Raw genomic sequence first — 12,661 nt, forward strand, 5'->3', positions numbered from 1 at the left:
TCATATCACCAAGGGTTGTGTGACACCTCGGCTGGGTCCCCAGTACTGCCCTGTGAATTTCTCCTGCCCTCAGAATAAAGTGGTCAGTTGGGAGAGAGTTCAGAGTATTACATAAAATGAGTTTTGTCAGCAAAATTGTTGCTGCGGTTTCTGGAACAGAACCTTCAAAAACACCCGTCCATGTGAAATTCTTCCATAAGTCATAACAACTGAGAACCACTAGGTGGGGCTGGAAGCTCTCTGCAGTCACCATTGACAGAAAGCTCCTAAAAAGGCCGCTGCAGGAAGAGATGTCAGAGGAGGCGGAGGCGCCTTATCACGAGGAGGGTCCTTATCATCACTCATTCCTCACACCTGGTCTCAGCGCAGGAGTCTGAGGCCAGGGGCAGCCACCTAGCTCCTGTCTAAGCTACACGCAGAAGGGCTGGGTCTCCTGACTCCCAGCCAGTGTCTGTCCCAGCTCTCCCTGGACACTGGGCTTTAACCAGGTCACAAGATCAGTGGAGTCGCTCTCCCTTGCTCCACCACTGAAATACCATCACCTTCATTAGTACTCGGAATATCCCCAGAGATCAGCGAGATTCTTCTGCTCAGGTAAATTAGTCCATAGAGTGGAGGGAGATAATGCATGCTGGCCCCCCAGACTGTAGGAGGAACCCCTTCTGTGCCTCGGCTTCCGACCCACATGGAAGTCATCGCCCTTTTCCCTGTCCTCACCTTCAGATCCTTCTATCATTGACTTCGTTCTCACATAGCTGTGGACATCTGATGTAAAACAAGGATCCACTCTTTGACCACTCCTAGAGAGCAGACTAGAGAGTCTTCATCTTCATGTAGCCAGCACAATGCAGATGTGGTAGATGTGTAATTCACATGTCTGGTTAATTAAAATGAATGCTCAGTGCGGGGGTTTTGTTTTTGTTTTTTTGTTGTTTTGTTTTTGAGACAGGGTCTCACTATGTAGTTCAGGCTGGCCTTGAACTCACTATTGAGCCCAGGCCTCAAACTCCTGGTGATCCTCCTGCCTCAGCCTCCAAGTGCTGGGATTACAGGCGTGAGCTACCATGCCAGGCTCTCGCTTTGTGTGTGACAAACAAAGGGTGATTGCTTTGCCTGTATTTTGGGCGTTCCCTCCAATGGCTGATTCACCTTGCTGAAGGTAACGAGGTGAAGACTGCTCCCACAGATGTAGTTCTCCCTGGGCTGGGGCCCTCCTGTATCTTGGGTGCCTGCCTCGACTTCTCAGCTCGTAGATTCAAGTGGTCTTGCTAGTAGCGAGGTGAGGGAGGGACACAAAGGGAGACGGCCTCACCCGGGCCCCGGAGGTAAGTAGGCCAGGAAACCGAGCGGGGACTGATGCCTCCTTTTCACGATGGCTTCTGGCCTCCAGCCGAGCCCACCTCCTTTCGGCTCACTCATTTGGTTATTTTGATCACTTTGCTCTGTAGAAAGCGTCTCCCCATGCCAGCCACCCTCCTAAAGTCAAGGTGAAGAGCTCGCCCCTGATTGAGAAGCTGCAGGTGAGTACAAGACGCACTGCCCTCGCTTGGCTCCCTTTCACCCAGCCCCACCTCTTATGCACAGTGTGCAGGGCTTTGGAGGGACCCGTGGAGCTCCCAGTGGTAGCAGCGCAGGTCACCTGCAGATTGGCCCCTGCTCACCAGCTAGTGAGCGGATTGCCCGGAGGGTTAGAATCTCAACAGTGTTCTCCCAGGAGAGCTCTAACCTAAGGGCCATGTCAGTCAAGATCGAGTGTAGTCAGCGCCTCAGGGGTGCATGATGGGACGCCTCAACTATCTCATGGGGAAAGTGCCTTGTGATTGAAAGAAGCACTCCAGGAATAGCCAGCCTCGAAGGTCGGAATGAACCACAGAATCATTTCAGTATTATGCACGCTACACGTTGCGCTGCTATGGCCAAATTCCTGGTTTGGAGAGCATTCCACCCTGTCTCTCCACCCCGTCGCCCTGTGTGCCCAGTGCCCCACGGCTGGGCTGGCTCCCTGGGAGTGGTGGCGACACAGATAGCTCTGACCCTGAACTCACAAGCTTGTTGAGGAGACAAGATTTTCATACCTGACACAACAAAAGACGCAAAGGAGAGTGATCTCATTGATCTCGCCGGGCTGTGCCGGGGGTGGCCCACACCGTGGTCTGCCTGCACATCACTCCTGGAGAGTGTGATGTCGCCCTTCTGCTGTCTCCCAAGAGACATCTGCTCCCTGCAGGCTGAAGGGAACAGACCTGGCACGGATCGCAGGCGGATTCCTCAGTCACTGCCCTCATTTGTGCAACCAGAACAAAACTGAGTGCAGTGCTGAGGTATGAACCCAAGGCCTTGCACTGAGCTATATCCCCAGGCCTTTTAAAATTTTTCATTTTGAGACAGTCTTGCTAAATTGCAAAGTTGCCCAGGCTGGGCCCAAACTTGGGATCCTCCTGCCTCGGCCTCCCAGACTGCTGGAATTACAGGTGTGCACCACCACACCCAGCTCCGGGCATCTTGGTAGGATGCACAGAGCATTCTGAAAGGCAGCCTGTGGCAAGCCAAGTAGCAGGGGGTGGATGGAGCAGGCAGTGCCTTCAGGAGCAGGGCGTGATGTGGCTGGATAATTGGGTGGGAGATGACACAGAAGAGCCTCACCTTGACTACTCTCAAGCAGTTCTGGGGCCAGGTAACCAACAGGCCAGGGTGGCAGCTTGTTCCTTCTCTCCAGCCCTGTATGAAACTCCTCTCCTCTCCATGACAGGCCAATCTGACCTTTGACCCAGCGGCCCTGCTGCCTGGGGCCTCGCCCAAGAGTCCTGGCCTCAAGGCCATGGTGTCCGCGTTCCACAGCCCTCCGCCCACCCCCAGCAGCCCGGGCGTGCGGTCTCAGCCCAGCGAGGCGGAGGAGGTACCCGTCAGCTTTGATCAGCCCCCAGAAGGAATTCACCTGCCCTGCTACAACAAGGTACAGCTGCCAGGAGCACAGCGGTGTGCTGCAGAAGTGCAGGGGGTGTACAGCCCCCATAACTGTGTCTGCACCCGAGGCAGGCTGAGGGGATGGAGTACTCCCTCCTTCGTGAAGAGGAGGGTGGAGGCCAATCCCAGCTGCACAGATGGGTAAGGTCAGAAGCTGAGAACAAAAGTAAAGGCCTGCTAGGGCTGGGGATTTAGCTCAGTGGTGCCGTCGCCTGCCTTGCAAGCAGAAGGACCCAAGTTTGATCCCCAGTACCAAAAACCCCCCAAAAATAAAGGCCTGCTCTGTGATTCCCAGAGGAGGTGGCCAGGGTCAGTAGGACTCTGGGACACCCGGTTCTGGCCTGATACGAATGGTGCAGAGTGACTCAGCGTGGGTCCAGCCATTCCTACATAGTTAGAGGACACCAAATTATTCCCCTTTCAGAAGGCATCCAGCAGGGCTCGTGTGTAGGAGCTGCCCTGATCTTTTTCCAGTCCTCTCTTCAGATCCCCGGCCCCAGCAGGGGAGGTAGGGGCCAGAGGTACAGTCCAGGGCTGTCTAAGCGGGTGGCCAGTGACATGGGACAGAACTAGGCAAGAGCCGCACAGAAGGGCATCTCTTGCCAGGGAATGCAAACTACATGTGGCTTTGGAACTAAGGGTGGAGAAGTGAGATCTTGCAGGCCAGCCTAGGAAATACATCTAGCAAGAAGTCACAGGTGTCAAAACAAGTAGGGAAGGGCCTGGGATTTAGCTCAGTGTTCAGCCGTCTGCCTCAAAAGCGCAAGGTCCTGGGTTCGATCCCAGGTACCAAAAAAAAAAAGCGGGGCATGGAAGTGACTGGTGGCCAGCAGGTGGCGGGGCAGGCTTGAGCCTGCCGACTGGACACGGTGGAAGCCCTCTGTTCATCCCAGCCAATGGAGAGCTGGTCTTCCCCTTGGGGCATTGGGAGGGAGCAGGGGAAGCCAGGCGGGGCTTCAGTCTTCCAGCAGCAGGCCTGGGCTGGCCACGGGGGCCAGGGACCGAACTCAGGTCCTTGCGCTTGCGCAGCAGGCAGCAAAACCACTGAGCTAAATCCCCGGCCTCTGAGGCTTTTTTGAGAAGTCTGAGACTACACGCTTCTCAGACTTTGCTGGGGGCTCCCGAGGTCCGGCTTTAGAGTCTGCTGTCCGCACAGCACCCGGCTGTGTGGGGAGAAAGCTGGCCACCAGCTATCCAGCTCAACATGCATGAGGCCCCTGTAACAGGGCCGGGCATCATGAGGCCCCTGTGCCAGGGCCAGGCATTGCCAAGCCCCTAATCCTCTTCCCTGGTGGGTTCACCTTTGTCTGGTATCATTTTCAAAATGTTAAAACATGAGTCTTACAAAATGGGGTTAGGTTTTATTCAACATGTCAACTTATGAGGACACCTAAGATGTAAAGTTCCCTCAAAGAACATTTGAAGAACTAGTTATTTACAACTAAATTCCAATAAAATTGCTAAGCTAAACTGGGGGACGAGATGGTATACACGTGTAATGCCAGCACCATGGGAGGCTGAGGCAGGAGCATCCCAAGTTCCAACCCAGCCTGGGCCACTTAGCTACTGAGCAGAACTGTCTCAAAATTTAAAAACTTAAAAAACACTGGGTGTGTAACTCAGGGAGCTCAATCCCTAGTATGAAAAAAAAAAATTGCTAAGCTAGACACCAAACCAGTTCATGTTTTAGAAGATCACTTTTTCTTGAGGGGAAGCATTTGTATCTTCAGGAGACAAACACCTGCATGGGACTTCACAACCCCACAGGCCCTAACGTATACCCCAGGGCCAACAAGGGCACACCCTCCTAGGAAGTGAAGTGATCGCTCACTTGGGAGGCTGAGCCCGACCCTGAGCAACGTAAGGTCCTGCCGTGGCTAACTGTCCCTCGTGGCTTCTTCCAGGTTCGGACCAGGGGCTCCATCAAAAGACGCCCTCCCTCCAGGAGGTTCCGAAGGTCTCAGTCGGACTGTGGGGACCTTGGAGATTTCACGGCCACCGAGTCATCTCAGGAGAACGGTGCCAGGGAGGAGAATGGGGACGAAGTGTTCCCACCCAAGAGCCAGGCCCCCGGGTCCCCGACATCCCACGGGGCCTCGGGGGAGAGCAGGGTGCTGGCGGGCAAGCCCCCTCTGAGGAGGACATCGAGCAGCACGGAGAAGCAGGAGGACAAGGCCAGGTGGAGCTCAGAAGAGGCCAGCGGGGGCCCAGCACGGGCGGGGAGCCCTGAGCCACCCCAGAACCCCAGCCCAGAGGCCAAGGGTGCGAGTGTGCGCCCCGCAGAGGCAAAGGCTGCCGGAAGGCAAGCAGAGCTGGGGAAGTCTGCAGAGGCAAAGCGGGGACACAGAGAGGACAGCCCCGGCCAGAAGAGCCAAGATGCAAAGCCGGAGGAGGGGGCCCGGGGAGAGGAGACCCCCCAGATTCCTCCCAGAGGAAAGGAAGGCGGCAGTGTCCCAACGCAGGAGGAAGGCAAGGAAAATCGAGAGCAAGGAGCAGCTCCAGGCTGCAGCCCGAGGACGCAGCAGGCCACACCGGAGCCCAGAAGTGACACCCAGAGGGGGCCAGCGCTCCCCATGGTAGGTGGCCGGGCTTGTTCACATGGGGACGGCTGTGCCAGGCCACCTGGAGCCCTGCCGCATGCTCTGCTCCTCTCTGTCCAAGTGAATCAGTTCAGTGTGTGGAAACAAAGGTACCAGGCTCCTGCTGCGTGCCCTGCCGTGTGTGGGGACAGGCTGTGCCCGGTGGCCAGGGACAGAGGCAGAGAGAGGGCGGTGTGTTCGTGCCGTGCCCAGCTGCTCGCTGATAGGGGTCTCTGGCGGGCTCTGGGTGTCCGTGGAGGGAGCGAGGCTGGCACAGCCCGGTCACTGGTCCCAGCAGCCACCACGGTCAAGAAGCTGGGGCCGCTTCGGGACGAAGGTGGCCCTGGGGTTGTTCTTTAGGAAGGAGCCTAACGTGACTTCCGGTCACTTACCTGCTGCCCGGGAAGAGGCCAGGAACCCGTCTCTGTCCTCCTGGCTGTGCCCACCTGTCTGTGCTGTGGGTGAGAACCATCCCTGAGGACCCGGAGGTCCCAAGAGAAGCTCAGCACTGGGCTGGGTGTGGCTCCGCAGCAGAGCACTTGCCTAGCGAGGGCAAGGCCCTAGGTTTGATCCCTGGTACTGCAAAAGGAAAAAGAAAAACTCAGGGTCCCCCTCGTACCCCCAGCCTGACGGCCTCATCAGCCTGCTCACCCTCAAGCGGTTTTCTTCCCCTTTCTGCAATTGGGTCATTCATCCAGTTGTCCACTGTTGGCCCCTGGGACAGCAGCCTCTGACCTGGCCCCCCAGGTGGCTAGTGGGTTACTTCGGATCATCTTTTTCTTTTGTATTTTTGTTGTTGTTTGTGGTACTGGGAATTAAACCCAGAGCCTTTGCACTGAGCTACACATCCCCAGCCCTTAGAAAAATTTTTTTAATTTTGTGACATGGTCTTGCTAAGTCAATAAATAGCCCACGCTGGGCTCTAGCTTGTGATCCTCCTGCATCAGCTTCCCAGAGGGCTGGACCACAGGGGTGCGCCACCACAGGGCTGGATGATTTACTCTTTGTTGAAATCACCCAACGCTCTTATTAGACTTGCCTTACTGAATGCCACAAACGTGGAGGCTTAAAACCACAGAAAATATACCTTCCCCCAGGTCTGGAGGTGGAGATGTTGACAGGTCGCCCGCCGTGGGGTCTGAGGGAGGACCCTGTCCACCCCCGAGGTTGCTGCCTGCCGCCCTGGAGCCTGCCTTGCCCCTGCCAGCCTGTCTTCCTGTGGCCCTTCCTGTGTCTGTCTCTGGGCTCCCCTCTCTTCTCTCATAAGCTGTGGCACGAGTTTGATATATTTCTGTGCACCCCAAAGCTACTCTTGGGGTCCGGGAACTAGGATAATTATAATGCTTATCAACATTTTACTTGGAAGTTACTTTGGAATTGCAAAATACCTTCCTGGTCCTTTGTTTGTTTTTTGAGACAGGGTCTTTCGATGTAGTTCAGGCTGGCCTTGAGCTCACTGTGTAGCCCAGGCTGGCCTCACACTCATGGTGATCTTCCTGCCTCAGCCTCCCAAGTGCTGGGATCATAGCTGTGAGCCACCACACCCGGCTTCCTGTCCCTTTAGGATGGGCAGTTTTTCCTCAGGAGCTTTAATCATGTAAGGAATTTTGAAAAGAGAATTTGAGAAAGATAAATCCTTGATTTAAGCCAGGTCCCAGCCCAACCCAGGAGGGTCTTAAAGAACAGTTATATCCACAGTGCCCCGTTCCGAACACGGTGGCAGGCCCGGGGAGCAGGGATGGAATTACACACCTGTCTCTCCCTGACTCCTGCCTCCCTGTGCTCCGGCCTGGCTGATGCTTTTATTTTTCAAATGCACCAGGCTCGTTCCCACCTCTGAGGTCCCTTTGTGCCATCCCCCCGACCCAGAATGCCCGATCCTGACACAGCCACTTCCGGCCCATGGCTCTGCTCCCCTAAGCCTGTCCTGAGTGTGGGTCAAAGGAACGTCCCCTCCACTCGGCCACTGGCCTACTGTTCCCTCTGTGCCGTCCTCGGGTTGATACCATGTAGCTCACCTCTGGTTCTTTCATTTTTTTGGTACTGGGGATCGAACTCAGGACCTTTCGCTTGCCAGGCAGGCAGCAGAACCACTGAGCTAAATCCCTAGCCCCCCAGTCCTCTGGTTCTAGACAGGATGAAAGCAAGCCCTCAAGAGAGCCCTGGAGTTGTCCAGGGTCCCGAGCCCAGACAGAGTTGATGGATGGTGCCCATCAGTCAGGGAGGAAACTTCCCAAGCTCCTCTGCCAGGCGTGACCCAGCTCATCTGCAGGGCATGTGGCCTTCAGTCTCCTTTTCTTCCTGTCAAAGCTGGGCAAAGTTAGACTCGAACTGCCCAGGCAGGAGTGCCGAGGACTCGCCAGTGAGGGCTAGGCCTTTCCAGATGTGGCAGCGGCCAGACTTCTCACCACACAACCTCCTCCCAACCTTGTGCCCCGATTGGTAGAGCTAAGTGGATCAGATAAGCAAATTATGGTCATCCTCATGCAGTCAGCATTTAACAAGCCGCCGTTTTCCCTTTCACTATGGTCAAAGAGGAAAAAAGGCAGAAACCAGTAAAATCAGAGCCAGTCAGAGTCCATGGGATTCTCCTCCTAATGGTGCGATGTGAGCACAAAGGGGGAAGCAATGCATTCTTCAGAGAAAGCAGGGGAACATTTCCTAATTATGCCAAAGGCACCAGGTGGAAGAGAGCGCTCAAAAGGGTCCGTTTCTCCTGGGCATGTGTGTGCACACCTGTAATCCCAGTACTCTTCGAGGCTGACGCAGGAGGATCCCAAGTTCAAGTCCAGCATAGGCAACGTAGCAATTTAGGGAGACCAGGTCTCAATTGAAAAACTAAAAAATGGCTGGGAGGGCCGGGAATTTAGCTCAGTGGTTTCACCACCTGCTGCACAAGTGCAAGGACCTGAGTTCGATCCCCGGTACCAGAAAGGGAAGGGAAGGGAAGGGAGAAAGGCTGGGGATGGGTTCAGTGTTAGGACCCTGGGTTCGGTCCCCAGCCCGGGGGATTGCAGAGCACCAGGGCCAGCACTGTGGATGAGGACGAGGACAGCTGGGAAGGAGGCACTGAGCCAGACGCAGCCCTGCTGCTTAAAGTGAACGTAACTGTGCTTTTCACACACCCATTGCGCGTCCAGCCCTGGGGGGCAGGGGCTCTGCAGCTCGAAAACACCCACACGCAGACGGCCCCGATGCTGTGATGTCGTCTCCTCCGGGACTTTGATGTCCCAACAGGAAGTGCCAGATTTCCCAACTGCCTGCTTCAAGGGCTTTTCCAATTCCCTCTCTTGCCTTTTGCAATGTTTGGTTTGAAATTCCTTTCGCCCTCTGCCCACCTCCCAGTGTTTGCTTGGCCTTTTCCTTTCTTCCCTCCCAGGCTCCATTGTTGGGGGCCCTCATCCCTTCTCGGGTCTCCTCTCCCAGGGCACACTGCCCCTGCACCCACACCTGTCCCCCCAGCCATTCACTCTCTGTCCCAAGGTCCCCTCCTCTCCCCTCCCAGTGCCTCCATGATGCCAGCACTGGCCTTTCTTTCTGTTCTTTACAATCACAACTCACTCCCACCAGAATTCTTTGTCTTTGCCCCCATCCCACCCATCAGCACCAAATCCATCTTCCTAAAATAACTACCTCTGGCCAGCCCGGCACTTCAGTGCAGGCTTCTTATCCTAGCACTAGGGAGGCTGAGGCAGAAGGATCCCCCCTCGAGTTTGAGGTCAGCTTGGGCTACACCGCAAGTTCAGGCCTGGCCTGGGTGAAGTAGCGAGTCCCTGTCTCAGAAACAAACATAAAAGAACCCATCTGGGCTGTCTACTCTTCTACCCTAAACCCTTTGCTCTCTACCTGCTAGGCTCTGCCAGGGTCCCTGATGTTTCCTGTCCCCACAGCGGGGCCCAGGGCTCCGCCCACCATCGCACGTGGGCAGTGCACCCGCCGGGCCACCTGCTATGGCTCCAGCCCCACCTGGGCTCAGCCCTCTCTGCCACCGCATCTCTGCGCTCTCCCAGGCCTTTCCTGCCTCTCCCCAGGACAGACGTGCAAGGCACACCTGTTTGCGCTCACACCGTGGGCACATCCCTGAGTGTCTCTGAGCGTCTCTCAGCTCGGTACTGATGGAGACAGGCCCTGTGCTTCAGCACCCTCCGCTGGGAAGGAGACCTAAGCGAGACACCTCTGAGATGGCGAATAAATAGCCACTTTGCTCAAGTGCCAGTCTTTATTTTTTGTAGGCCAGAGATCAAATCCAGGGCTGTGTGCATGGCAGGCAGGTGCTCCACCACTGAGCCACACACCCGCCTAACTCTACCTGTTCTTGCTCCACATTTATATTGCCCAAGAATCTTTTTTTTTTTTTGCTGTACTGGGGATTGAACTCAGGACCTTCAGCTTGCAAGGCAGCCAGCGGCACCAGTGAGCTAAATCCTGGCCCATGCCAAAGAATCCTGAGCAGGAAGACAGAGTTGAGCAGGAATGAGAGTAGTTAAGAGGGCAGGGCAGTGGGGACAGAGTAAGCCAGGCATCAAGGGAGGAGCAGTAATGGCCTAGTAGTTGAGGACCGGAGCTCAGGTCCCTGAGTTTGAATCCTGACTCCCGCACTTACTGGCTGTGTGACCTAAGGAAGTCACTTCCCCTCCCTGTGCCTTCCGTGTCTCACCTGTAACACGGAGTTAGGAGCAGTGCCCTTTTCACACCGCTCTCGTGAGGCTTGAATGAGCTGATGTATGTAAGACTTCACGTCAGGCACATAGCATTATCATCACTGTCACTCCTGCTATTCTTAGAGGACTTCAGCCGAGTGGCAGGATCTCTCCAGCCCTTCCTAACTCCTTCTTTGCTCCCCTGTTCCCAGGAGGAGGCCCCTGTCCAGGATACTAAGATGTGAAGAAGAGCTTGTGGTGGTGCCCCATGACGAAGCTGCTGGAGGAGTGGAAGCAGAGTATGGGCGAGTCTGGAGTCCCCTGGGACTGGGGTTTCCTGGTGAATGTCCTGCAGGGCAGAGGCTGCATCCGAGAGCAGCAGCTGTCTATCAGCTTGAGTTTGTGTCACTAAATGGACTTTGTTTAAAAAACAAACATTTAAAACAGTGAAGAGTGGTAACACCTCCCCGGGATACGGCCAGCCCCTAGGCTTCTTCACCCAGCTCCTGGAAAGCTTATCGTATGTTGCCTATGTAAAGTTACAGCCTTTTTACTATTCTGAAATGTTTATGGTTCTCAAATAGCAGTAAGAATTAATTTTAAGGACCGGGGATTTAGCTCAGTGGTTTTGCTGCCTGCTGTGCAAGCGCAAGAACCCGAGTTCAATCCCCAGTACCAAAATAAAGGAATTAATTTTAAATGAACAGAAACGGAAGACAGTAGTCTTGTTGAAAAATACAAATAGAAGACCTTCAATTGTGTCAAGACCCTAGAGACAGCCTGTCAGATTGCTCCAAATATGAATTGCACAATTGATTTTGAAAACACTGGGCTAGAAGGGATAATTGAGCTTTAAAAAAAAAAAAATAGCCAGGTGTGGCGGCACATGCCTGTAATCCCAGAACTCTGGGAGGCTGAGCCAGGAGGTTTGCAAGCTCAAGCTCAGCCCAGGCAATTTAGGAAATTAATGAGACTCTGTCTCAACTTAAATAATAAAAAAAGCCTGGGAACATAGCTCAGTGCAAAGGCCCTGGGTTCAATCCCCAGTACTATGAGGTGTGTCAGTTCCAACAGGAGCTTTTCTGTTCCCATAGTTTTCTAGTTCCCAGCCTTCTGCCACCTTGAGGGCACAGTGAGACTCCTGGGAGAGGCAGGATGTCAGAGGGTCCTGCACCCCTCAGGCAGAGCAGTGGCACCCACAGGACAGACACTGAGATTTATCCTACAAAGATGAACTCTGCACTCACAGAGCCCTGCTAGCTGGATTCACACCTCCAGGGAGGCGCCTGAGTCCTGGGTGTGCAGGTGTGCAGGCTGCCTTAGAAAACATCCTCCCTCCCTTGCTTCTGGGGAAGTTTTTCCCAAACCTAAAGCAGGTTTTCATCTGGCTCAGGAGGAATGAGCAGGGACCCCTTCTCCTCTCCTAGGAAGCTCTGGCCTAACGGTCTGCCTGGACTAGCAAAGGAGAAGCGGCTGACCCCTGCCCTCCTCACTTACCCCCCTGAAAGATGCCAACCCAGTGAAGTGTTTAGTCTTCAGCTCGTTTTTATCCTGCTTTGAGCATTTCCGAGTCTCCCCTGGCCGGCTGGGTCATGTGGAGCGATTGTTCTCTGGCAGTCCCGTAGAGCACACCCGGCCTGCCTCCCAGGACTGTCTGCCACACAAAAAGTTCTTGCCTTTGTCACCAGTGGACCTCAGTTCCTCATCCGATTGACAGTTTTTTTAATTTCAGGATAGTGTTAATATTTAGGGTATGCATATTTTTTCAAAGCTATTTTTCAATAGTTTGTAACTTGTAACAGACTTGTAACCTGGTTGAGATTGATACTGTTGCGACTATCATAAACTTTGGATTTTAGCAGAATTTGGGATACGTGCGTCAGTTATTTTTTGAGACTGGCATACTGTCTGTCTGTCTGTCTGTCAACAGAAATGTCTGTCTAAACGACAGAAGGTTTGCCTTACGTGTGGCTGTGTGGAGATGTGGGCAGGTGCCTTGTGCGCGGGAGGTGGCTGTGACCATGTGATGAAAAGGGTCACACTCTTTTCCCTCAGAAAGGCAGGGGACACAAAGCGTGGACTATGGATGTGAAAATAACATTCTTTTCTCAGCTAGCTGTGTGGTGGCAGATGCCTGTAATCCCAACACTCTGGGAAGCTGAGGCAGGCAGATCACAAGTTTAAGCCTAGCTTGGGTAGTTTAGAGGAAAAGGGCACACACACACACACACACACCTAGCACACACACACACAAAGAAACAGCAGCCCGTCTATTTCTTAGGAGGCACAAAGTCAATCAGGCTGGGAAGACTTTTAGGCTTCCTTAAAGGCTTGAAAAGAAGGCCCAGGGATTTAGCTCAGTGGTGCCATGCCTGCCCGGCAGTGCAAGGTCCTGAGTTTGATCCCTGGTACCAAAAAAAAAAAAAGTAGAGCGAGAGAGAGAGAGAGAGAGAGGCACCTTGTGATCATGTTTGTCCC

General features: G+C 54.2%; 1 protein-coding gene across 2 annotated transcripts in view; it reads left to right on the forward strand.

The window, feature by feature from the left end:
* The window catches only part of Rcsd1 (RCSD domain containing 1), a 72,833-nt gene extending 60,786 nt beyond the window's left edge, over positions 1 to 12,047 (forward strand). Inside the window, exons 4-7 of one of the 2 annotated variants that reach the window (XM_004865201.4) lie at positions 1,449 to 1,520; positions 2,750 to 2,953; positions 4,869 to 5,540; positions 10,396 to 12,047. In XM_004865201.4, the coding sequence (XP_004865258.3) occupies positions 1,449 to 1,520; positions 2,750 to 2,953; positions 4,869 to 5,540; positions 10,396 to 10,428 (981 nt within the window). In that variant the 3' untranslated portion in view covers positions 10,429 to 12,047. The remainder of the gene's footprint in view (positions 1 to 1,448; positions 1,521 to 2,749; positions 2,954 to 4,868; positions 5,541 to 10,395) is intronic. The other variant, XM_087206844.1, reaches the window with a different exon arrangement.
* Positions 12,048 to 12,661: the final 614 nt, after the last annotated feature.

Source organism: Heterocephalus glaber, unplaced genomic scaffold, assembly GCF_053883595.1.
Source record: "Heterocephalus glaber isolate CG9 unplaced genomic scaffold, H.glaber_assembly_v1.0 deba00000738, whole genome shotgun sequence".
Taxonomy (NCBI): domain Eukaryota; kingdom Metazoa; phylum Chordata; class Mammalia; order Rodentia; family Bathyergidae; genus Heterocephalus; species Heterocephalus glaber.